Raw genomic sequence first — 27250 nt, 5'->3', positions numbered from 1 at the left:
TAATATTCAGTTAATTATATAAAAATTATATAAAAACTAGAGGCCCGGTGCACGAAATTCGTGCACTGGTGGGGTCCCTAGGCCTCGCCGGCGATCAGGCCCGATCGGGGCCTTCTGGCTGCTGGCCAGGACCTCCCTTCCCCAGCTGCTGGCTGCCAGCTGGGGCCTTCCTTCATTCCACACCACCCCTTGGAGGCAGCGCATGTCAAAGCGAGTGATCAGTCTCCCGGTCAAACTCCCATAGGGACAATTTGCATACTAAGCTTTTATATATATAGATGTGGATGCTATGAAACATAGCCATATATGTATTACATATCCGTCACACATGGCGCACGTAAGTTAAAGAAGCCTTTTTCTCCTGAAGATATCCCTCCAACATATGTGTTTATGCCTCTGCCTGTGATACAGCACACAGCGGGGCTGAGAGGTTGAGTTCTCTCAGCATTATATCCACCCCCTCATCCCTGAATGTCGTGAAGTACTCTTATAGCATCCAAAGAAAGGCCTGGCTGTTTCATGTGTATCATGACACAAGTTTCAGTGGCTGTTTTTAGAAAGGGGTGAAATTTGGGATTGAAGGGCACTAGTACAGGAGCCATTTGAGAGGTGGTGTCCTCATAAGTCCTAATTTGAGCCGACCAGTGGCAATGTTATAGTTAGGGCATCTAAAGGCCCTTCCTTTGAGGATGCCTGAGACTAAAGTGTGAAAAAAAAGGTTGACAAAAAGTGTGTGTTTTCCCCGTAAACCAGAATGGCTATCAGTTATTCATACTCCTAAAATCAGGAAAGGTACACTGGTACCTACCATTATAGGGAAAATGACAAGAAGGAGAGAGACACTGATTTCAAAGCAACACTATTTAATGCCCTGTGCTTTTAGATAATGCTAGTTTCAAGTTGAGCTCTTTTTGCATCAAGGAATAAATATTCGCATCGAAGAATGGAATGTCATTTATTCTATTTATATGGCTTAACAAGCATAAGCTGCCCTGGATGGGGTAAAAGTTTCCTCTCCATAGAAAACCACTACCTGATGGGAAGAGAAACAAATATACTAAAAACTAATCTAGAGACAAGTTCGCCCCTATTTTTTTTCAGTAAGATAGTAGAGAAAATTTCAGTGAAAGAGAATGCCAATCCATCTAGTTTGGAGGGAATCACAGTTGTGGGGCTGGGAAGCAGAGCAAGAGCCACCAAGGAAGCTCCTGAACCCATGTCAAAGAGAGAACAGCAGGTAGATTAGATGTGCAGGGCACAGAAACACCTGCTTGCTCTTAAGTCTCTCCCCCACGGAACTATCTGCTTATCCACAATGCCTGTGTTAAGGCACTGCTGCTATGAACCCTGGACAAAATGCTAGCCTGCTACTTGAAAGGGATGCTACTTTAAAACATTGCCCCATCCTTCATTCTTCAGACCACCTACAGAGGACCACAGAAACTTCTGAAAGCATAGTATTCACAGGCAAGGCAGAGGACACCTAAAGGGCCCTACACAAAAACTATTTACAACTTTACAGTTTGAGTTAGGTCTAAGACCTCTGTAATTCACTATGATGGCCTTTGAAAGGGCAGTAGAGAAAGTCACAGAGATGTTGCTAATCCAGCTCCTCATCCCATCCATACATTGTTGAATGAAATACTGTATGGTATCTCCAAGCATAGGATAAAAGTAAGGAAAATTTCAGTACACGCTCATTACGGCTAATGAAAGGTAATTAAGGTGAATCTGATCAGCAGCGTCTTATTATAGAAGCATGCACAGGAATGGTCAGTAGCCAAACAATTACTCTCTGTTCAATTTCGGTTTTGCTCAAAACCTGCTTAAGGTCTTTGCCAACATGCCAGGTTCTGAAATGCTATCGGTGATGCCAATATGAAGACGAGACAAATTTTGTTTTCTTCCTGCAAGGAACAGGCAAGTACTTCTGCTTATCTTCTTCAGCCACAGTATTACCAAGAGCTATTCAATTAATCCTTCAGAAATACTGTATAAAAAGTGTTGGGGAATGCTCTATGTGACTTATGGCAGTAAAAAACAGTAGCCTTTATATTTTCCCCTTCCTCTTTTTTAAGCATCTTTTTTACTCAATCACTCATAAACAACTATTTATTTGGGAAGCCTCCTCTGTCCAAGACAATATCTAAAGCATCAGCTCCTATTAGGGAAATCTAAGGTGATACTGTCATTCATGTCCGTGTTGACTATCAAATACAAGATTGGTCTCTAGAAAGCCTCATTTCATTCTATGTTATTTCATTCTATTATATAAACAGTAAACAGCTGGGTTCAAAAATTCAGGTAAGCTTTTGATTTGGGCATCTCTTGGGACATAAGTGGACCCTATGTTTACTTATCAAGGAGTTCCTCAAAACTAGAACTAAGCCGAAAGTTTGAGAACTTATTTGGAACAAACCTGATTCCTGCAACCGGGCTAGATTTTATCTGCTTTACTGACCTCTAGGAATCCCTCTTAGTTGATCGGAGTTCCAATCCCGCAGGAATGAATCAGGAGGAAGGAACGCACATAACCAAGACCCTACACCTCCACTCCCTCTGCCCCAAATACCTAAACTCAACCTCTCAAGCGGCCTCTCTCTCAACGGGTTCTTCCCAGCCAGGCACACGGCCCGGAGAACGGTTCCTGCTTTTCTCGCTAGAGGGCAGACGGGGCCCGTGCAAAGCCCTCCAGGCTCGGACACGCGCGCACCAGCCTCCGCTCCAGCACTCCAGGTCCCGCTCCCGGGCTCGGCACGGCTAAGGCGCTGGTAAAAGGGCGCACCTGGGAGCGCTGTCCATCCCGGACCCTCGGAGAGCGCGACCCCGGGCTGCCACCCCTAGCCTCGCGCGCAGGGTGCGGGCGCCCAGGTGGGGCTGGGCGCCCAGGTAAGGGGCGGCGCCAGGGAGGGAGAGAACCGCCCCGCTCGGCGAACGCCGGGGAGCTGGGCCAGGCGCCCCGAGCGCAGGGCGCGGGCGGGCGAGGGAAAAGCGAAGGCACCGGAGGAGGAAGAGGAGGAAGAGGAGGAAAAGGAGGATCGCGGAGCCCTCGTGCGGCGCACTCACCTGTGCTCGAGCCGCCCGCCTCGGGCGCGGGCTTCTTGCCGGAGCCTCGGTCCTTCTTCTTGCCCTTCCCCTTGCCTCTGCCTTCTTTGCGCTCGGACATCTCGCCAGAAAAGTGCACGCTCTACGAGGACGGCTCTGCGGACGACGACGATGCGCGACAAGTTTGGTCCGAGGGCTTGAGTCGGGTTTGGGAAAAGTTTGTCCCTCGAGGGTACAGCGACCGGGCTGCGGCGCTCGCGCAGCGCAGAGAGCGTCTCCCGTCGCTTCGGGGAGCAGCGCGGCGCGGCGTGCGGTCCAGGCACCTGGGACTGGCGATCGCGCAGTCAGGCGGTCTCCCTGGCTCTCGGGGCTGCTCCTGTCGCCTGGGAAGTCCGCGGTTCTCGCCGCACCGGGTCCCGCCGCTGGCGGCTCCTGTCCTGGCCTCTATCCGGCGTGCTTGCAGCCCGAAGGGGAAAGGGTTCACTGTCCAGCCCGCGCTCCCATGCCCAGGCAGCCACCGCTCTGCTACTGCCCTCCGCGCGAGCCCGGAGTTCCAACAAGTTTTGGGGAACTCCTCGCCGGCTCTTTTTCAATTGCCCCACAGCCACCCACCTCCCGCCCGCAGGTTGGAGGCTGGCGCCTCCTTCTCACCCTCCCCTTCCCGCGCCCCCTCCCTCTTCCCTACCACACCCCCACCCCGAGGCGCGGACACGCCACCGGGAGGAGCCTGGGCTCGGCGTTCCCGGGCGCAGCCCCTTTCTCTCCACGAGCCCGGCGGGGCCAGCGGGCGGGGGGCGGCCACGCGCCCCGCGGCTGCAGGGAACTCCCGATAGGGGTCGCTGGAACCTGCGCGGAGAAGCCGCCGCCGCCGCCGCCGCCGCGGGAAGCGAACCGAGCGGCCCTGGGAGATAGAAGGACCCAGCGGCTCGCGCTCCTCGCTCTCCTGAGCCAGGCAGCGCCCCAAAGAGTTGATCCGTTCCCTTTCATGCAGAGAAATGTTGGAGACAAAAGTTTGCAACTCGGACACCTGTCCCCCAAATTAAGGCTCAGGAGCCCCTGGGAAGGAGAGGAGTGTTTGCTGTCTTCCCAGGAGAGTCTGAGGTTCATTCCTTTCTTACTTTAGGGAGTTACACGCACGTAGGGCCAAGATAACTCCGGGTGGAAGGGAGTTTGCGTGTTAAGACAGTCCTGGGTACACAGGAAGGGCGCTCAGTGAACCTTAAAGGTGGTCAGATCGCACCTTCTTCATAGATCTGCTATTGAATGTGTGTGTGTGCGCGCGCGCGTGTGCCCGCCTTTCTTCATGGTTTTAACAACGTGCCTGTTAAACCTCATCTTCTGCTTTTCCTAAAATAAATAATAATAACCTGACCTCTTCAAAGGGGCTGTCCTATGCTATCTCTCACTACAACTTAATTGCAAATGAACTGCAAACCCCTGGTTAAAAGGCGATCAACAGTTAAATGTCTGCACGACCTGCGCTCACTCAGCTGAGATGAGTGAGCGAGCAGGGAGGCAGAGTGGAGAGCAGCACCAGAGCTCTTTAATTCCTTAATGCTAGCTTCCTCTGACTCCAGCTTCCTCGGGACTTCCCGTCCCTCGTCCTCCCTCTGGTGGAGAATTCCAAAGAGCAGTGAGATCCAAAAAAACGTTCGCAGCCAGCTGCAAAGGACAAAAGTTAAAGGCCAGAGTGACCTGCACCACGGAATGATCCAGAATCATGTCAAGAGAACATTCTCATAGCTATATCACAGCTGTGATATAACTTCCACTGTTAATTGACAGGGATAGATGTGTGTTGTGGTCAGGAAGAGGTGAGCATGAGCAATCCATACATGAAATTAAGGTATTCCACTTTAATAGTGACTTGCTCCTGATTTTCCATTCTGTGGGGTTAATGCTAACTGAACCATTACCTACATACAGCCTTCTAGGTATATGTTTGAATTGCCACGATTTAAATAAAGATGAAATCCGAGGTGCCTCCTTGTATGTGACAATGAAGGGGGGGGGGCAAAAATATTCATTTTGAAACTGTCCTAAAATAAGAATAATTTTATTCTCATTTAATTTGCAATATAATAAGAACCAGACTGTTTGGGTGGCTTTGTTAAAAGATGTCTGATCAATATTACCATCATTATTTTTGAAAAAGTTTGATATTCAAATGTTTTCTGATAGCCTTTCAACAAAAATATACATTTTACTGAGCTATAAAAAAAAACACAGCAAAATCAGGGAAAAGATTATGACTATATCTGAATAGCACTATATATAGTATCCCACAAATTCCAATGTCAAATGGAGCCCAATGTTGGCTGAAATAACTCTGCTTTCCCAGGAGGGGACACTGCTCAACAAGCAGGAAACAGCAAAATTCAGAAAAGGGGAGTCCTTTCCAAAAGGGTACTTCATCTCCAGGATGTGAGACCCTGTAAGGGCTTAATACAAAATAGCTACATGTTATCAAATAGATCATTACTTTAAAATTGAGAGATATAAAGGAAACCATACTTGGGAGTCTATAAAAAGTTTCAGATTTTACCAAAAAGCAGGAAGCCAGGGGTAAAACCCAGAGCTATGGAAATACTATAATTCAGTCCCTTTTGTATCTGGATGTTTTACTTCACGAAACAGCCTATTAATTCCTATTGCAGTCATTTTTTCAATGAGGTAAATGGAAAAATCCCACAATTTTGTGATAACTTTCCATTGGAACAAATCTATGGTAGTAGATGACAGTTTTCCCAAACCAAGCACAAATGACTTACAGAAAAGCTTGCTGATATGTGGTACCTTTATAATAAAACATGGCAGCCACTAAGCCATGTCAGGGTTCCTGTGGAAAAGCTCAGGCCTGAGGAATGAACAGATATGAAGAGAAGATGGATATAAATAAGCATTCAATAATTGTCTTTCCTTGGTTTGATGTGATGGGAAAAAAAGAGGACAAAAAGCACAATAATAAATGTTGGAGAAACTTTAAAGAACAGTGATGAAGCGGCAGTTGGATGACAAGGTTGCTTCCTGGGACTTTGTTCAGATTCTGGAGTCATATTTTAATTGCCAGTTGCCACTGACTTGTCAGGAAATTGATGGCAAAATCCAAAAATTTTTTCTACCAATACATTACTTATAAGACTTTATCCTTTATGTCCTCATGTTAATTTTTTCAGTAGCTTATTTTATTACATTATTTATGACTAGCTAAAAGATTAACCAAATAAAAGTCCATTGCTTTGATAGTTAAAATATTTGTGATTTATCAAGAATTTAAGATTGTTCTTATTAAATTATTCATCTCTGTGGTTGGGAAGTGGCAAATGAATTTTCAAAAGCACACTTTGGAAATGATTAGAAGAAGAGATGGAGAAAGGAGGAAAATGGTTTTCTTTTTATGAAAATAAAAATATTAACCTCAATTGTCTAATTTAGGAAGGACGATATATCTTCATGGTATAATTTTATGAATTTGTTGTGTACTACTCAACTCTTACAGTGTGTATCATAGAGAGTGTGTAACATACATCAAGTTGTCAACAATGTCAACTCCTGAAAAACAGAGTGGAGATTTATAAATAAGCAACTTGAGAAATAAAGACAAAATGGGTATCTTATATTAAAGAACAGCTTAAAATAAGTGCAGTCATGCGCCATAACACTTTTTTTGTTGGCTAGGCCTAACTTTTAGAAGCATCCTCAAAATCTACAAAGTTGACCATTTCTGAAGATACTCCAAGAAAATTTTATAAAGAAAATGAGAGAATATTAACATGGGAAGATAAATTCCATTTTTGCAAAATACTGTGCACTTTAACAAAAATGAGAATTTAATCTACAATTCTGCAAATAGATGCTTTTAACTTTTAAAAATGAAGTAATTTAAGATAATTTACATAAAGATTACATTTTTTAAAACTTTGCAACAAAGTTGGCATTAATAAAGATGCACGAATGCAAGAGAAGATCTCACTCAGCAGAGCCAGCTCCAGACAACCACTAAATGTGCTTGGCTCATGCATTCATTCATTCACCAAGCAGTTACCAAAATAAGTGTGAGATAGCAGAGAAACAAACAAGCAAGAATCACCCTTATTCTCATGAAGCTAAGTATTATGAGAAAGCTAGAAAAACAAATTAATTATTATACTACAAATGCAACGCAGCGACAGATCAGTTTTCCAGGGCCTGGAGCTCATAAAATTTGGGAGATGTTCTTAAAGGAAAAGAACACAAAATTAAAAATGCAAATGTGAGTCCAAGAACATTAAAGGGGGCCCTTGGATGTGAGAGGCCCTGAAGGGTAGGCTTCATAGCTTTACTGTAAATTCACCTCTAGTGGTTCAAAGCATGTTCCACCATCTGCACAATTATAGTCATGATAAAGCACAATTCTATACTATCTTAGAGATTAGATAATACTATCACTATAAATAGGAGACATTAACAAGCAATACAAAAAAATACACACAAAACTGAAGCAAGCAAAGAGTATCTATCATGTGAGGAAAATGAGATGCATTTGAGCCTTAAGAATTCACAGATTAGCAATTGTTCTTTATGTTTAGACTCTTAGAACCAACATGCAAGATGTTTTTGTTCAACAAAGGGCTTCTGATCAACAATATGCTCTGGCAAAACTGGAGATGGTGTCCTCCATTACAATTGGCAAATATTTAACAGAATTACTAATTAACCATATTCTGTCTGCTATGAAGTCAGTTTGAGAACAAAATTGTGAGTTTAGAATCCTAAGATAAATATTAAAAAGGTAATGTTCAAACCACATTAAAATGAAATCTGTTTGTTTTTCTGCTTGTTTGTGTGATTTTTAAAAATTACTACTCACTGCCCTGGCTGGCGTGGCTCAGTGGTTGAGCATCGACTTATGAACCAGGAGGTCATGGTTCGATTTCTGGTCAGGACCCATGACCAGGTTGGCATTCAGGAGGCAGCCAATCAATGATTCTCTCTCATCATTGATGTTTCTATCTCTTCCTCTCCCTTCCTCTCTGAAATAAATAAAAACATATATAAAAATAAAAATTACTACACGACAATGATTACTGTTATTTTCTGTTATCTATCATTATTATTACTGATAATATTACTCTCATAATTGTAGGGATACAGCACAGATTAAAAATGGATTTAATAGTTGAAGATTAGTGCCTCATTTCTTTTTATGAATTATAATTTACAAATAGAGCCAGTATCATAAGTCTCTTCTGTAATAAGGTGAAGCTATAAGACTTAATAGTTTTTGAAACATTTTAAGGAGAAAACAATCTCATGCAACTTTTCAATTTCACTTCCTCACCCTCACTGTAATAATTTATTTTTTTCTTCCCCAATCTCCTTACAACATGTACTTAATTGAGATGTGTATGTGATGCAAGCACCTCAAATTTAAATGTACATATATAATGCACATACACAGACATGCATGTGTGTATACAACTATGCTTATTTGTATGTGCATGTACACATATATGTGTGTTGGTATATACTTAGTGTTTGTTTCCTCTATTGGGAATGAGAAGCATTGTAGTTGAATGTGAGCCTATAAAAGGCAGAGATTATTTATCCTGCCCTATCCACCTCTTTTACACTGCTAACGATTAGAATTCCAAGCACCACTTTGCATCTAGTAATCACTAGTTTTGCATAGAAAGAATTTAAGTGGAATTGGATAAATATCAAAAGCCTGGTTCTAATAGTATCACTTTCTACCAATTAATTACTAATCACCTACTCTAATAATAATTGACACCTTTTCTATATCAAACTCATCTCGAGTCCTGTCTTTTCATGTCAGTAATCTTTTATCCATCTAAACTAGGGGCCCAGTGCATGAATTCGTGCACCTTGAAAGGAATTGTGGGCTGCAAAGCTGCAGTGGGCACAGGGGTGGGTCTCAGCCCTCTATCCCTCCGCCCGGCCCCTCCTGCCACAGCCCCCAGTACCCTGTCTGCTGGCAGCCCCACTCCTGCAACTGCCACTCCCACGCACTGACATTGCTGGCCTCACTCACACCCACTGTTGGTGCAGAGCAATTGGGGCCAGTGTCAGCAGTGGGTGTTAGAGGCAGCTGCTGCCCTGATCGCCCCTCAGGAGCAGGGGGAGGTGGAGAAGCCCTCAGGGGTGATCAAGGCCAGCAGCTGCCGCTCGCACCAGCTGATGGTGCTGAGCAATCGGGGCTGGCAGGGGGTGCGAGTGGCAGCTCCAACGCCAGAAGGAGGTGCGAGTGCCAGGCAGGACCATGTCGCATGGGAGCAAAGAATTTTCAGTAACCATCAGAGGCTCACCCCAATGACAGTGACCGGTGCCCTGCCTTGGTCTGGTGCCCCTGCTCACCTGCTCAACCATCCCGCTGTGGCCGACACCCTCCATGTTCTGTGCATGCCCCCTGGTGATTAGCACACATCATAGCGACCAGTTGTTCGGTGATTCTGCCATTCGGTCTATTTGCATATTAGCCTTTTATTTTATAGGATTAACTACCACCCAAATCCAAGCCTTCCTCCTTTCTTTACTTTGACCACAGTAAAGCTTTCTACCTGCGCTCTTGCTCCCTCCAATTACTTTGCCACATGTAGCAGAGAAGCTTATTCGAAGATTAAATCTAATCCAGTTACCCTTTGCTTCCCAGAGCCATGTCTAATGCTCTTGTAGTAGATTAGGCTGTGCCTAACTCCAGCCTTATTCACCGTGCCTGATCCCTAGCAATTCCTGCTTCATTCTCGGAGGTCTCTTTGCAACATGCCTCTGAAGTTTGCCATTCTTTCCAGCCCCAGTGCCTTTGTGCTTGCTGTTTCCTCTGCCTGAATTTTACCACAGCTACTATGTGTGGTCTAATTCCACTGATTTCTCAGGCTCCAACTGGTTTTCAGTTACTGAGAAAAGCTTTCCATTAACTTTCAAACTCTTTTCATCTCCCATCACACTTTTTCATCTCCTTCAATACATTTCCTTCAGTTTGTTATTATGTAACTAGAGGCCCAGCACGCAATTGAAATCTTGCAAGGAGGTGCCCCACCTCCCGCCGTGTGAGGAGGCACACTGCGGGGGACCGGGACCCGCACCTGACTCGAAGCGTCCCCTGGCCACCCTGCCTGTCTCTGTCTCCACTCTGGGCCTCACCTGCACACACAACCTCCTCCTGTCCAGTCATTACCTGTTATGGTGTCCTGGCCTAATTTGCATATTACCTCTTTATATAAATATAGATGTCTTACAATAATCTGTTCCCACTGGACAGTTATCTCTTTGAGGGCAAAGCCTGTGACTATTTCGAGTTCTATGTCATATCTCTAGCACTATGCCTGTCTCATCATAGCCAATCACATACATTTTGTTAATTGGTGAATAAATGAGGAAAAATAGAATTACTTTCAAATGTCTATAAGACTGCACATACATATATGTGCATAAGCTTATGTTTATTTGGTCAAATTTTAAAATGATAATGATATGATACCAGTAACCTTGGACTAACTTCTGTGAAAATAAAATAAGCATTTCTAAGAAGTGTATAAAGTAAAAATCTTGACTAATCAGTATAATCTTTCAAAACTTTAAGAGGTGAGGTGATAACTTTTATGAAATGGTAAAATTTCAAGAAGGATAATTACTTTCTTTCCTAAATTGCCTCTGCAATTTATTGGCTCCATTTGCTCTCTTGGGTTCTTGCAACATGTCAAAGAGGCCCATAAAACAGCTGGTTTTTAGCAAGGATGTTCTAACAAAATTATAATGGGTGAAAACCTGCAAACACACCACTGTTAATGGAAAGTTAAAAACCCCTTCCTAGCATGGGCACAATATAAGTTTCCTCTCTCCATATGATTATTTATCTCTTTACAGAGTAGTGGTATGTCCACTTGTAGTTATTTCAGCAAATTACACCTTAGAATGAGCTTTGAGTTCGGTTTTAATTCCTCTAACGTTTTGCACCCTTCCCACCATCCCTATCTATACAGTGAAGGCAAAGGGATTTCTCCATACGTACTTGGAGCTCAGATTCTGTGACCATCTAACAACACATAGCAAAAAGATTCAGATGCATAAAAGTCTTTTAAGAGTCATCCCACAAGATCTTCTCCAAGGTCAACATCTTTCCTTTCAAGAGGCATTTTATTATTGTAAAAAGATTCATCCCTGTTAAACATATAATGATGTTAAAATCTAAATTTAATGTCATGAGTGATGAATTAGTGCTTCAAATATTTGAACAGTAAGAGTAATTTAACATATCAACTCTTTTCTTTGGTACATCCCATGAGAGACACCTGGTAGAAAGCATTTCCAAAACAGATTATACTATATAGGAAATTACTTCATAATGTCATCATGATAACTGGGCTGTATGGAATGAAAAACTGACCCATGACATTCTGTACCTGGCCCAGGCATGTAATAACACCACAATTATTCTTTTTTCCTTCCTTCCCACATAATTCCTTCTAACTTCCTTACTAAATCTTTTTGAATACCCCTCCCCCCTTTTTTCACTTCCTCCTCATGTTAGAGACCAATACTTCATCTATCTGACTTGAGTAGGGATTTTTGGTTTTAAGTTGAGAGCCAAGAGTGAAGTTCTCAGTGGAATGTTACAGCTATCTCCACCCCTGGACCCAGGCCTAGAATTCAAGTTACTTCGCAACAGACCAAATTTCAACACACTTTATATATGTTTGGGAATTTTGGGGTATGTATGTGTTAAAAATGTATATATCTTTCAATTCTCATTCATCTGGGAAAAGAATGTCACAAGTAGTAACAACCCAAGGAGGCAAGTCATCTTTTAAAGATAATTTAGCAGAACAATTAGCTAACTTGACGGAAACTAAATGACCGTCCAAAAAATAACTGGTGACCAACCATGCAGAAGATTACATTCTCATGGAAAATGTTGTCTTTTATGCTTAATCAAAATGATTGGATTTGTTCCAACTCTTTCCCAAGGTGCAAGATGGAAACCTAGTTCAAATGGTGCAGGGAGCACCAGTCTTGTCTAGGGTCCTATCTATACTAATAAAAGGGTAATATGCTAATTACACCAAACATCTTCCTGACGTCCTTCTGGACAAAGCCACGGTGGTGGGGGCTGAGGCAGAGGTGGTTAGGGGTGATCAGGCCAGCAGGGGAGGGCAGTTAGGGGCGATCAAGCTGGCAGGGGAGGGCAGTTAGGGGGTGATGAGGCTGGCAGGGGAGCAGTTAGGGGGCGATAAGGCTGGTAGGCAGAGGTGGTTAGGGGCGATCAGGCCAGCAGGCAGAGGTGGTTAGGGGCTGTCAGGCCGGTAGGCAGGCGAGTGGTTATGAGCCAGGGGGCCTGGATTGGAGAGGGTGCAGGCTGGGCGTGCACCAGGCCTCTAGTTCAATATATAGGATTTTTGGGGCCCTAGAGAAATTCTGGAAGGTGATTCTGGTCCCAGGTATCCAACTGAATGTCTAAAATATGCCTGGATTAGCATTTGTGGGTGATCTTTGTTTGGTCCTAGAGTGGACAGAAATCCTTGAGATACCATAAAGCAGGTAGATTCAGGGACAAAAAAGCCTGTCACTCAACTGAGACTCCTGTCTTTGAGGCTGACCAAAACAAGCCATGGTTTTATAGGTAGGAAGAGAAAGTCACTTTTATTTAGGGGTCATTTATCTTGCTTTGGAATTGCAGGATCTTATTTTTCTATTGTTGTTTCCAAAAGAGAGTCTAACAAAATGAGGTAGAAATACACTATCACTTTTATTTTCATGATACTAAGTAGACCCCTGAGTGCCAGCAATGTGCTAGGTTTCTATCAGTGGTGTTTACTTTGAGTACTAGAGCTATAGAGTTCTATCTCAGAAGGGAAATGTAAAGAAATTTATATATATGTTATCAACTCTTTTTTTTTCTTTTAAAATTTACTTTTTTCCTCTTACCTAAGAAACTTTTATTAAAGTATTATCAATACTTTCCCCTCCTCATCCTGCTTCTGTATCTGTCCTCCCAATATCTAATGCCATGTCACCCCAATTACCCAGTTTTCTCCAGCAATATAATCTTTCCCCACTTTAACAAAGAAGCCAAAACAAAAACCTTCCTTTTGACCCTCCTTCCCTTTTACAAACAAACATTCTCAGTTCTTTTTTTTTGTTTGTTTATCAGCTCAAGAAGTTCACCTCTTCCCTTACACCAGCAATCTAATGAAATTGCTCAAAATTCACTAATGCCTTCCTAGTTGTCAGATGAAGTGTGTTCTTTTTAGTTCTTAAGCCTAGAGATCAGAAAGTAGGCATCAGCCTTTCTCCTGACATCTTCCTTTTCTCCCATGATTCCAGCCATTTGGCGCCCCACCCCCTCCAGTTCATTCCCCTCTGAAGCAGCTTTTAAATGTCCTTCGCCTCTCCCCAGTCTGGGTCCTCTGTCATTTTTTGGCCTTTTTGTAAGTTCTCATCTCACTGCTCATTTTCACTTCTCACACCTAGTCATCCTCTTGCCTGCTATCAGAGTTAATCTTCAAAAAAAAATACAGCTATTATCTTGTCATTCTTGACGTAATACCTCTAGTGGATTCCTGTTGCTCTAAAGTTGAAACTTCTCAATAGAGGGTAGCCAGGTCCTTCCCAATCTAAGTGCTGCAGAAAAAATCAACCTCTTTCCTATCTTCTTCTGTGCTTTCAGTGTATCCTGGTCACACTAACATAATAATATCTTTTCTTACTTCCATGCCTTTAACTCTGTTTCCCCTCCCTCTACCTAGAATTTCCTTGTATTCTTCCTTCCAGACCCATCTCAAAATTCACCTCTTCTGTTTTTCCCAGATACTCCCAAACAGAGCCAATTGCTGCTGAATTTATGTTCAGTTTAGCACCTACATTTTTATAATTATTTCTTTTTAAGTCTGTCTCTCTGCCCCACCTCAGGAATCATCCCTATATCTCCTTAAAGTACATGCTCAGCATATGTATATTCGAAGAGACTCTAAATGTATTCAAAGAACTCACAATTTACAGTTAATTCAACTTCAGAGTGATTGAGCAACCGTTGAAGGTTTTTGAAATCTTTCCAAATTTAACGTTTTACTCCAACGCACACTGGACTTCCACGAAGTAACTGCAACTTTTCCAAGTTCTGCAGCTGTGAGAGCTCCATCTTAATTGATTTGTTCAACCAAAGCTACAGTTAGCAGGATTCAAGAAGAGAACTCACTGATTTCTGTCACTACATTTTTACATACTTTAATCCACTTTAGCCCTTGTTTACCTACTCTATGCCTTATTTCCTCATATTAAAAAAATAATATCAACACTTGTTACTCAATCACCATAATGAGGTATTATAAAATTCAACTGATGCCTTATTTGTAAATTCCTCTCTAGGGAAAAATGACTTTATTATATATAGCTCTCATTTTTGACTTCTGAAAATTTTAATTATAACTCTGAAAGGAAGAAGGAGAGTTCCTTTATATAGTTGATTAAAAATATTTTTGTATTTACTTATTGATTTGAGAGAGAGAGAGAGAGAAGCATCAGTTTGTCGTTCCACTTATTTATGCATTCATTGGTTGTTTCTTGTATGTGCACTGACTGGGGATCAAACCCTAATCTTGGCATAGCAGGACTGTGCTCTAATCAACTGAGCTACCTGGCCAGGACCTAGAGTTGATATTCTTTGGTTACTGAAAATGGCCTCCCTCTCAGAGGGTGCTTGTCACTCAGCAGCCCCATCTGCCATTCCCCAGTCTCTCTGTCCTCAGAGCCTCTGGGGCCAGTCTCTGCCTTGGGCCTGGATGGAAGCCTGATAAAGAGACCCTGTCCCCAAGAAAGCACCCTTGAGTCAGACAGAGCCTTGAATTCTGACTCTGCTCCTTCACAGCTGTCACCTCATCTGTAAAGTGGGGGTTATGATACCTATTGTAACATCACTCTTATGAGGATTAAATTAGCTCATGTGAGTCAAGTGTCCAGCTGATAGGAGACACTAGGAAAATGGCACCTCTGTGGTTGTCACTGTTCCCCCGACTTCTAGCTGTTGTTGGTCCTAATCAACCCAGCCCAGGTTTCCCCAAAATCTCTGAATGGAAGTCAACTTTACTAAAGGAAGTTCTTTGTAAAAAAAAAAAAAAAAAAGTAATTTTTAAAATATTCAGTAATTCCTGAATAGGTAATACTGGATTATTCCAGGCCATTGACACTTAAGGATATAAAGAATAAATAAAACCATGAAAATCACATCTTTATGGATCTGAAGTTTTCACCACACTGCTCCTAATTCCTTCTTTTCATCATCCCTTCTTGGGTTTTCTGTAGTTCAGATTATTAAACTGGCCCAATGGGGAAAATGAGGTAAAAAATAAAGCTAATAATTGAATGAGTGGGATATTACTAATTTGGTAAACAGAATTCTAATTCTAATCATAAGATTTCTGTTCCTGGTGTACAGGAACCACAAGGAACTGAATCCTGCCAACGATCTGAATAAGCCTGAAAGAGGACCTGAGCTCCAGATTAGAACACAGCCTAGTCAACAGGTTGATTTCCACCTTGTAAGACCCAAATCAGAAGACCCAGTTATGCCAGGCCCAGACTTCCAACTGACACATTGGCAGCTAATAAATAAGTGTTGTTTTTAGATGCTAAAATTGGGATTATTTGTTACAGAGAAATATTAAACTAATGCATTTATAAAAACACTAGCGCCCCAGTGCACATTGGATTCGTGCACATTGAAAGGATATTAATTAGAAGGAGGACAGCGGGGCTGAACTGGCGAGAGGGGCCGGACATGCCCTGGAGCCAACCTCCAGTGGTCCCTCCCAGGCCAGCTGCACCTAGGGCGGCCCCGTGGCAAAGGGCGTCTGCAGAGTGAGCAGGTGGGGTCCCTAGGCCTGGCCTGCAGGGATCGGGCCTACATAGGCAGTCCAACATCCCTCAAGGGATCCCGGAGTGCGAGAGGGCATTCTGCAAAGTTGCTGTTGCTCTGCAGCTCCTGTGTTGACTGTCTGCCCCCTGGTGGTCAGTGTGCATCATACCTACTGGCTGGCCTGTCAGCCTGTTGCTTAGGCTTTTATGTATATAGATTTTAATGTATTCAGTGCTTCAGACAGCAAGGTATACTTTCCTGGTCTGTAAAATGAAAGATAAATAAAAGGCAAGGTGCCTCCAAGGCACTTTCCAGGCTCTTACAATCCTCTTATTTTATATTTTATATCATGAGATTATAAAACCCATTTCTTAAAAGGATAAAACAAGGCATGGGGAGGTAACTTGGGAAATTTCACAGATAGCAGAAGATCAAACCCAACTCAGAAATCCTAGCTCTCCTATCTGTAGACCATCCTATCTCCAACCCTTTCTCTGAGTTTCAGTCAGACTCACAGACATCAAATGGACTCCAAGGAGCTTCATCAGCCTTGGCCACAGGTCCAAGGGGAACCTGAACAGTTGTGGCTTCTTTCTATTTTTGGAGGATGGAGGTTTGTTTTTATTTCTCACAGGGATATTTTTGGTGTATGCTTTCTGCCAAAATAATCACTAAGACAAAGCACCTGCCATGAAGATGAATGCAATATAAACTCTGATGCACATTCATGGTAGACATAAAAAACGTATTTACAAATAATAACAATTTAACTCAAAAGTACAGGGTGGGACAAAGGTAGGTTTACAATTGTGAGTCTATAAAACAGAGTTTATTCTTGTATTCTTACTTATTAGTTATTGCATTATTATATAATTTATTAATTATTTGTATTATTTTCCATACGAACAACTGTAAACCTACTTCTGACCTACCCTGTATATCAGTCTAAGGATTCATTAGGAAAACGTGTGTACCAGTTTCTGAGTAAGGTGACCCTGATTTTGACACATTGAGCACCAATTCTGGAGGAAATGTTGGAATTTATGTCTGAACCATCCAGATTGGTGTATACATTGATGAAATTATTTACACAATCAGACATCAATGTTTCTGTAGAGCCTCAGATTATCAAATAATGCCCTCATGAATTATCCCTAAAGGTTTTAATATCACCATTCTGTGATGATGGAGCTATTATTGAATTAGACTTATATGTCTTCAACCATACTTGCCATGTTCCAAAATCATCTATGAACTAGGGTAGAATTATGGTGAAACCAGTAATTTTCAGAGTCCCACACTTGCAGGAGTCCTTTACAAGGCCAGTAACTAATTTGCATTAGTAATTACCTATTTTTTTAAAAAGCAACACCAAAATTCACTTTTGTTTAAAGGAGACTGTAAATCTATTTTGAAAAATATAGTAAAAATGCAGATACATTTAACTGGGTTTGGTACATTAACATTTGACTAAAAAGTTATTTTTTAAAAAACTTTTCAAATCATGGTGTTTGCATTATCAACCCTGATGAAGATCATCCTCCCATGCTCACTGTCGGGAGCATCCCCTCCTTACCATGTTTTGAGCTCTGGGGTTTGCAAAACTTTTCCAAGGGTTTCTGGGTAAGGGGCACATACATGGCTGAAAAGTGTCCTCTTTCTCTGGTCAAGAGTATGACATCTGTGTGCTCACTAACAGCATGACTGGTACTGCATATTAAAATGGTCCAGAGTTCAAAAATAATTAATATTTTTAACATTATTCTATGGCCCAATCTTTCTTCCTTACACTGAAAATCCTAGAAAATAAGGACCATGCTTGATTCTATTGCTCATATGTCACTGACTGATCAAAGCTTTAACTGCCTCTTGATGATGAACGCATATTAATTTACACATAAATAGATGATAAGTTCTTTGAAGATAATTTCTGTGTTATTTATTGGAATTACAGATCTTTCATAATACAGAATAGAGTGTTTTTACCTGTTAGGAATGTTTTCTCTTTAAAATTGCTAAATGTATGATTTTTAAGACAGTTACTTTAGGATAGAGTTAAGTGTAAAAGAATATTAATTCAAAATATTGTCTCAGCTTTTAAATGATTCTAACAGTCTGTTCCGTGATTATTTCAAAGGAGGAAAATAATGCACAGTTCACTTAATTATTCAAATTTAACTGAATAAAATCAATTAATGTAATAAAAACGTTTAACTAGTTGCCTAATGCAGACCTAGCCTAAAATTAAGATATAGAGGTCTGTGATAGCTACATAGCTAATCAAAATCACTTTTATAACCAACTTAAGTTTCTAGAGTTTCATGTATTACATGATGTTTATATGCTGTTTCCAAACAGAGGAGTTCAAGATTATACATTGAAGGTCAAGTTCTTAAGAGCAGTAATATTTTTTGTTGTTGCTGTTGTTGGTAATGACGTCTTCCAATGTTATCATCATAGGAAATTGCGTATTTCTTCAACTGTTTGTATATGTGCAATTATATATACACAAGAAAACATTTGCTATTTCTCCCAATGTTATGGACTGAAACTATGGAAGATCAAGAAAAACGTTAAATTTGGAAATGGAAGCAATTTGGGGAGATGGGGGGGGCTTTAGAAAAACATCAAGTCATGCCAACATGTAGTAAACTAAGACATAAGCGTATGTACAAAATGCCAAAGCATTCAAATAAAAATGTGAAAAAAAACTAGTAACTTACAGAAATGTGTTCTTTTTAGACTATGGAAATTATCTACAATTTTTGCCTTAGGGGAAAAGTTTTTCAATTTATGTAGAAATTCTTTCTTAAGGCATTTTAAGAATTAAAAATGGAGCATATTATGAATAAGTTATATCTAACTATGACATGAAATTTTGTGGGGGAAACCTTCTACACACAAGTCTTTAAAAACAATTCTCCATAAAATTTCTATTAATACATGACCAAATGAGTCTGTAATGAGTTGTAAGCATAAGGGTTCTCTAAAGAAATAACTGGATTAAAAGGAAGTTACAACTTCTTTTGTCTGCAATGTCAATTCTAATTTAGAAATAATATAGCTTAAAGAAAATGTTTCTATGATAGAAATTCTAATACCATTAAGAGTTTGATAAACATAGCTATTTTCATTTTAGTTAGAAAAACCCTGTTTCTCCAATTTGGTTTAATTGCATTTCAAGTGAAAACATGTTTTGTTCTCATTAAGCATCATTTTAATTTCTGATATGAATCATAGGCACTTTGAACAAACAGCACCTTAATAGCACAGACATTTTTGAAGAAAAAATAAGCAAACAAACAAACAAAAACACTTGAGACACAACCCGCACATCTGACCCTCAGTAATTCGGAGTTAATGAATATGTGTTGTTTAATCTGCTAAATCTGTGGTAGTGTGTAGCAGCAATAATAACTAACACATCTTTTGAAATACCACTATAATAAGGAAAGAAATAAATGGGTATTAACCCAAAAGATAAGGAACGAAATACTAAAAAAGTGATGAACAGTAGATAAGATATTCAAATTTTGTGAGATGCGAAGCTGAGGAGTTTGTAAAAAGTAATATAGCAAAGCCATACAAGCTGAAACTATGTCCCTACAAACGAGGAGACCGACAAGAAAGTTGACTCAGTTAAAGAACCGTGGAAAAGCTAAAGATTTGGACGCTCCGGGTGCACAGAAAGCTAAGATGAAAGAGGAGGGGTTGTTGAAAACGAGGATTGAATGCAGGAAAGCATGAGTAAGACACAGATCCACGGATCCACTCCAACACATTAAAAGCAGATGATTAACCTTCCCTTCAGGGAACAGAAGGTTTATTCTCTGAAGACACTGAAGCAGATATTTTGAGGCAAGATGAGTGAATGTAAATGTGTGTTTTCAGACTGAAAATAGGGAAATTAAGTGAAAACCTACTTTGAATGATGATTGCTATCTTCCTATCTCTTCCCATTTCTTAGAAAGCTGGCAATCATTCTCTCTCTCTCTCTCTCTCTCTCTCTCTCTCTCTCTCTCTCTCTTTCTCTCTCTTTCTCTCTCTCTTTCTCTCTCTCTCTCTCTCTCTCTCTCTCTCTCTCTCTCTCTCTCACACACACACACACACACACACACACACACACACACACACACATGCTTAAGCTGAAAATACTCCTGTCTGGAATAATTGACTGGCCTATGGCAAAAGGCTGGAGGAGGAAAGGAAAGCCTGGAAAACAGTCTCCACTGCCCATCTCAGTGATCCCCTTTCTCTGGTTAGAGACATAGAGAGCCTAGAAGATACTCCAAACATTTCTTCACTCAAGTTGCCAGGGGTAAATCCACCTGTAGAGCCCAGCTAGTTAAATATTACGGTTAAAATTTTTGGTGGAAAAATATTTTCCTGGTTAAAAAATAAAAGTTGAGATCAATAGTAAATTTATGGAACATAGAGGGTAAATTGGGCAAGTAAAAATCTATGGGGTGGGAATGACTATTGAAATAGCCCAGTTTTGAGATGATAAGCTTCCAAACATGCATTGGCTGGGAATGGATGGGTGAAATGAAAGACAGAGGAACAAACAGAACACATGCATGAGGTGTGGTGGGAAAGTTAAAAAAAAAACAAAAACACTACTCAGGAGATTTAAAATTGGCTAAGAGAATTGAGCTTATAAAATAGAAGTAGCTATCAAATTAATTGGAACAACTATTGGAAGGGAAGCTGTTCAATTTAGTTATAGACCCACTGGCACTGAGATACAGAATATTCAGCTGGCACCTGGACTGCTTTTTGTTTGACACCCTGGGAAAGATGTTCAGATCTAAAAAAAAAAAAAAAAAAGTTGGAAAAAGAAATAGGAAAACTATCTTTAAGGACAAGTATGTAGAGACAACTGTGAGGGAAAATATAATAGGTAATAGGAGCCAAGAGAGAGAAAGAGGGTAACAAGGAAGATAGGGAGAAAATCAGTCGTTTGCTGTTGTAGAAAGAGGGGAAAAAAATGAAGAAAAGGACGGTAAGCACTGATAACCACTGTTGAGATACCTGGGGCAATAAAATCCCAGGGAGATTTATTTAATATAAAAATAACTTCAAAAATCTGCTGTGGGATACTGGTGGGGCCAATTCTATGATCAGAGATCAAAGGAGAGGACAGTATTGAGGAAAAGGAATCATGAGTGCAGACCTAACTCTTCTCAACCCTTTTAATATCAAAACGCCTTTTCATTCTTAAAATCACTGAGGAAACCCAAAAAGCTATTGATTTTGCAGGCCGTCTTTATCAGTTTTTTGCCTACTAGAAATTAAATTTAAGCAAGTAAGACACTTTTAAATTTACCAACTCATTTAAAATAACAATATTAAGTCATGATATGTTCATGTAAATAACATAGTTTTTATCACAAATAACAATATTTTCCAAAAACAAAAACAATTTTAGTGAGAAGAGAGCATTGGTTTACATTTTTATAAATCTCTTTTAATGTCTGGCTTAATAGAAGACAGCCGGATTCTCATATCTGTTTCTGCATTCAATCTGTTGGAAATGTTATTTTGGTTGAAGAATATGTAGAAAATCTGGCATCAAACAGATGGTAGTTACAAAGGGGACTTCCTGAAGAGTCTCATGACTGAGAGGTCCTCAAATTTTCAATGTGTGCATCGAAAATTCTGATGTAGGGGTACTTCTTTGAGAAATTTAACAACAAAAAGTAGACAACTTGAGTGGCAATTCAAGGACATAAAATTGGTTTGAGGGAAGGATTTTGAGTCCATTTGTTTGTTTTTAAGAATTAGGAAAACCTAAGGATGTTTGTAAGTTCAATTGAAGGTAAGAAAACAAGATGGAGACATTGAAGATAAAGAGGAGATGAAAGTTGAACCAAGGTCCCTACAGAGGACAGAAGTGAAGGGGTGAAGAGCAGGGTAGAAAGTTTAGCCTTTAAAGAGAGTGTACTATGAACTCCGCTCACAAGACTGCTTTTGCTGTGTCCCATAGATTTTGGGTTGTGTGTTCGTTTTCATTTGTTCCCAGGTAAATTTTGAATTCTTCCTTGATTTCATTGTTAACTCATTCATTGTTTAACATGTAATTTAGCATCAGTGTGTTTGAATGTTTTTCAGGTCTTTTTATTGTAACTGATTTCTAGTTTCATAGCATGTGGTCAGAGAAGATGCTTGATATGATTTCAATCTTCTTGAATTTATTAAGACTTATTTTGTGTTCTAACATGTGGTCTGTCTTTGAGAATGTTTAAAGAGAGAGCGCTAATGTTTTCTCATGACACAAAAGCATAAGCGAGGATAAATGATTATGCAGAGAAAATCCAAGGCAGTGAGAACAAGATGAGGAAGGTGAGGCACCTTCAGTCTTTTCAGTCAAGAATATTGGAAACTTGAGGAAACAGGGCTGTGGGGGAGCTAAAAAGAGGCGAATTAAAGTAATGATTGAAGGAGCTATATGTGGAGACACAGCAAAATGCTTAGCTTATAATGTTTTGAAATGTTCTTTCAAAACAAGTGAAAGGGCATTAAAGAGGGGTTCTAAGTGGAGGACACTGGGGAAAATAGCATGGTGCTCTAGTGATCTGTGTCAGTGGCTGAGGTTGGGCAAAGCTGGACATACTTCTGCTGCCTTGGGGTGACTTCACAGACTCACAAGGCACTGATTCTCCTCTGAAATGGAGTAAGCTCATGTCACATGGGACATACTCACAACAGAGATGAATCTCTGGATTTGTCACTAATAAGTAGATCTTCTGAGCATAATTCAAGCAAACACCATACTCATCTGGTACTTATTTCAGGAAATCTTTTTCCAACTCTCGCTCGTGTATTTTTTTTTTTTTACAGCTCTAATATTTACACAGAAAAGCAACTAAAATTAGGAGGAAGATAGAGATAAAACTAAAGGAATTTTTCCTAACTAAAATTAGTTAGGCACATCCAGTGTCATTTTCAATTGAAAGGGTTACATGAGCTATTTCATTCCATATCTTCTTTGAAAACTATACTTGAATACACTTATTTTCCTTTTTCTTTAAGAATAGCCCACACTCTCTTCCACCTGAAATGTATCCACAAATTTAAATATTTGAATCTATCATCTTTTTCTATGATATCTGATTTTGAGGTAACTAATTTATAATATTAAAATATTTTAAACTTAATATTTGATTATCTCTCTCATGAAAATGAATATTACTCTATCTTCTCTGTCTTTTGGTTCTTATTTCCCCAGTTTATTTTCTTAAGTAAATGCTTTATGGTACCTTCTGTCTTAATTGTTTTCCACTGAGGCAATGAAGAAATACTCTTTGATTTGATTAACATTCTATTATTGTTCTATAATGGGCTTGTTCCATGACCACAAATAAGTATTTCCAAGTTCAATACCTTAACTTCTGCATTTATAAAATTAAATATCATGGAATATGCACCAACAAAACAGAATACAATAAATATATCTAAAATCAATCAAAAGTATATCCAAAATCAATCATTTAAGTTTTCCTAATTAAAAAATAATATTAGGGTTATATATACAAAACAACCCAAAAAGATATCCTATGTCCATTTGCCTTTATTGTCATATAGGTATAGCCTATAATAATAATATTTTTACTAGATTTCTGTATGGCTTAATAGTACATAAAAAGAGTAACAAGAATAAATACCATTTGTTGCTTCTTACTATATTGTTGGCACTGTGATGAGAGCTTTACATATATTAGTTCATTTTAATTTACAACAACCCTATGATATATCTATTTTCCTCCCCATTTTACAGGTGAAGAACTTGAGCTAACTAAGTCATCCAAGTTCACAACAGCACTGAGTAGCAAATAGGATTCCAGCCCCCTGTATCATACACCCTATTCCATCACTTCTATTTTTATTCTTTAGACTATAACTGCTTGTGATTGAAGAGTTGTGTGTACATGTGTGGTATACATGTAGGCATAGCAAACACTAAATAAGAGGAACAGAACACTTATAAAAATGGGAGAAATATAGCTGCAGATCTACCCCATTTATATTTTGCTTACATATCTTCAACATACCAGAAGTCCTGGTTGCATCAAGAAACAATTATAGATTTGGAGGAACTTCTAACAAAGTTACTCTGATCAAATAAGGTCACAAAAAATCGAAGCTTATCTATCACAGATTTCAAATCTCTGAGTGGAACCATTCTGCTTGGCTTGGTTTCGATTCAATCTTGGAAGTCTCCTGTGTTTCTGACAGAATGCTCTAGCTTTCCTCTATATCACCAGATCAGACATTTTCACTTAAAATTTAGTAAATAAAATAACTCAGCATGTGTGTGACATTATTGTTGATTTATCTCCGTGTCCCCCAGTGGAAATCTGGTTTGTGTAACTCTCCATCCACGTCTGAAAATGTTTCACGTGTCACATGAAATCTGTTATTATGATGATTTTAATAGATATTATCTGAAGCCATTTGCTTCTACAAGGCAATACCTCCCTCTTTAAAAATATCATTTATAAATGATATATTTAGTTTAATGGATTATCAACTCTTAATATGTGGTAATAGCCATCCATTAGATGTGCACATTTTAAAAGTTAGTGAATTTTTAGGTAAAATTATATTTTGAGCAAACTAGCCCAAATTACAAAGCTGAACCAAGTTTTAAAATAGTCAGCTCTTGCCTGGCCAGTGTTGCTCAGTGGTTGAACATCAGCCCATGAAGCAGGAGGTCAGGGTTCAATTCCTGGTCAGGGCACATGCCTAGTTGTGGGTTTGATCCCCAGTGTGGGATGTGCAGGAAGCAGCTGATCAATGGTTCTCTCTCATCATTGATGTTTCTATCTCTCTCTCCCTCTCCCTTCGTCTCTGAAATCAATAAAAACATGTTCATAAAAAAAATAAAACAGTCAGCTCCTGCTTTCCTTCACAAGATTTTGATGTGCTCCAATTATCTCAAGGAGCTTAATAATTCTCAAAACTAAACTAACTGTGATTAACTCTAAAACAATAGCCACATTATCTGGCAACATTCAGCTGTCTTTGAGTGTATGTCCATCTCATGTCTAGAACAAAATGTCAAAGTCTAAAAGAATCTCATCCAGAGAAAAACAACACATTGTTATTATATTAACTTAGTTTTATAATACTATTCATTAGTTATAATGTCACACCACTAACACAACTTATATGAGAAGCTTATTTGTGATTTACTTAACAATGTACATTATAGTCATTAGTCTACTAGTTGGTACCCCTGAAAATAATTAAACTCTCAGTGAAGTCAAGCATATTTTTAATTATGAACAAAACTAGAGGCCTGGTGCATGAAATTTGTGCAGGGGGAGGGGAGTCCCCTCAGCCCATCCTGTACCCTCTCCAATTCAGGAACCCTTGGGGGATGTTTGACTGCTGGTCTAGACAATCCTGGACCGCTGGCTCCTAATTGCTTACCTGCCTGCCTGCCTGGTCGCCCCTAACTGCCTCCCCTGCCAGCCTGATTGCCCCTCACTGCTTCTGTGTTCCAGCCTGATCACCCCTAACTGCCCCCTCGCTGGCCTGGTTGCCCCTAACTGCTCCCCACTGCTGGATAGGTTGCCCCCAACTGCCCCCTCCCTGCTGGCCTGGTCACTCCTAACTACCCCTCCCCACTGGCCTGGTCACCCCTAACTGCCCCCCTCTGCCAGCCTAGTCACCCCTCACTGCCCCCTCTGTCAGCCTAATCACCCCCAACTGCCCCCCTGCCAGCCTGGTTGCCCCCAACTGCACCCCCCCCCTGCTGGCCTGGTCACCCCCAACTGCCCACCCCCCACCAGCCTGGTAGCCTCTTACTGCCCCCCTGACAGCCTGGTCTCCCCCAACAGCCCCCTCTGCTGGCCTGGTTGCCCCCAACTGCCCCCACTGCCAGCCTGGGCGCCCCATGCAGCCTGATGTTCAGTTGTTTGGTTGTCCCTCACTATCCCCCCTGCTGGCTTGGTCACCCCAACCAGCCTGCTTGTTCAGTCGTTTGGTTGACCCTTGGGCCAGCCCTGGGCAGCTGGGGGGCTGAGGGGACTGGGTGTCACCATCTTGTGGCTGTGGGTGCTGCCATCTTTGAGGGTGTGATGGTCAATTAGCATATTCCCTCTTTATTAGATAGGATTACCATGGCTGTTGAATCCTATTCATATTTTCAGAATCTACTTTTCTTCTGTTTTTGTTTTTTTTTTATTTTATTTCCTTATCCTGCAAAATTTTTCTTATACACCAAATCAGATGCTATTCTTTTATGAGGCATTTTCCCCTCCCTGCCGCCCACCCTCTGGCTTTACAATAAAACTCCCTGCCTCCAAATTTTTTTCTCACTGCATCTTCATAGTAACAGCTCCTGGGAGACTCAGTCTTTAGCAGAGTTTGATGGTTATGAAATCTCTTTTTCCTTGTGCAGCTCAGTAGGGGATTTCTTTAGTTCCTTACCTCACAGCTTCAAATGTTGTCACACTTTGTGCAAGTTACACTTCCGTGGGCGTTAAAGCAGCAAGAATGGGGAAGGCTGAGCCTCGCTCCCATTCACACTCTTAATTTTTCCATAGATCAATTTGTCACCACACAATTGGGACTAACTATAGCAAGGAACTGTTAGATTCTTTGGGGATTGAGGAATAGAATATCCTCTTTGAGATGGACTCTTAGAACATGATGCTCTGGGTCTCTGAGGCTCTGGGAAGCCTCCTTGGCTGATTTTAAAAGTGGAGGGAACAAGCATCCTAGCAATAGGTGACAATATAGTGTACACCTTTTGGATAGTGAGGATGAAAGGATCAAAATAATGATTGTGAAAAAGGCTGTGAAGAATAAGTCTGCAAAAAAAGGATCTGAAAATCTGTCATCAGCACGGGCTCAGGAGAAAATTGTAAAATACAAAAATATATATTTGACTCTGGTGGTAGCAGCCTCCTCCTATTCCCTTTTCTTCTTCCCCTCGTACCTTGACATCAAGGCCCTTTATACTACATAGTGTTCCCTTGCCCTGAGTCCCATTTCTAGAAATTTCCTCTTTTCCTCTCCTATTTCTCTCTCCTGGATTTGATCTTTGCTAGAGAACATTTAAACCAGTTTGTGTTTACACGGTAACATGTGAATATATGTCTGCTTTAGTTTTTTTATGAACAATTTAGTGAGTTTAATGTATTCACCCAAAGGACTATGTGGGAAAATGCTACAAATTGAAGAAATCTTGTCTTAACTCTCCAGTGACCCCATAGGCCAGCCCTACATATGTCATATGACCTAACATTTCATTATACTATACTCAATAAGAGGCTGACAGAATATCTCTCTGTAGTTATCTCCCCTAAATAAATTTCCAGCTTTAAAAGGCCATGCCCTTAATCT

The 27250-nt window shown here is 40.5% G+C and overlaps 1 protein-coding gene across 6 annotated transcripts in view; it reads right to left on the bottom strand.

The window, feature by feature from the left end:
- NRG1 (neuregulin 1) overlaps window positions 1–27250 on the bottom strand; it is a gene marked incomplete at both ends in the record, with an annotated part of 981791 nt that overhangs the window by 202898 nt on the left and 751643 nt on the right. For 5 of the 6 annotated variants that reach the window (XM_079779291.1, XM_079779290.1, XM_079779292.1 and 2 more), the window contains one exon: window positions 3067–3642. The exons of the other annotated variant lie outside the window; for it this stretch is intronic. In XM_079779291.1, coding sequence (XP_079635417.1) covers window positions 3067–3166 — 100 coding nt within the window. Of the gene's footprint in view, window positions 1–3066; window positions 3643–27250 lie in introns of those variants that run through there. 6 annotated transcript variants of the gene reach the window in all.

This window comes from Cnephaeus nilssonii (assembly GCF_951640355.1).
Source record: "Cnephaeus nilssonii genome assembly, chromosome: 8".
Lineage (NCBI taxonomy): Eukaryota > Metazoa > Chordata > Mammalia > Chiroptera > Vespertilionidae > Cnephaeus > Cnephaeus nilssonii.
The sequence above is the reverse complement of the archived record's forward strand: the minus strand, read 5'-3'. Positions and strand labels throughout refer to the sequence as shown.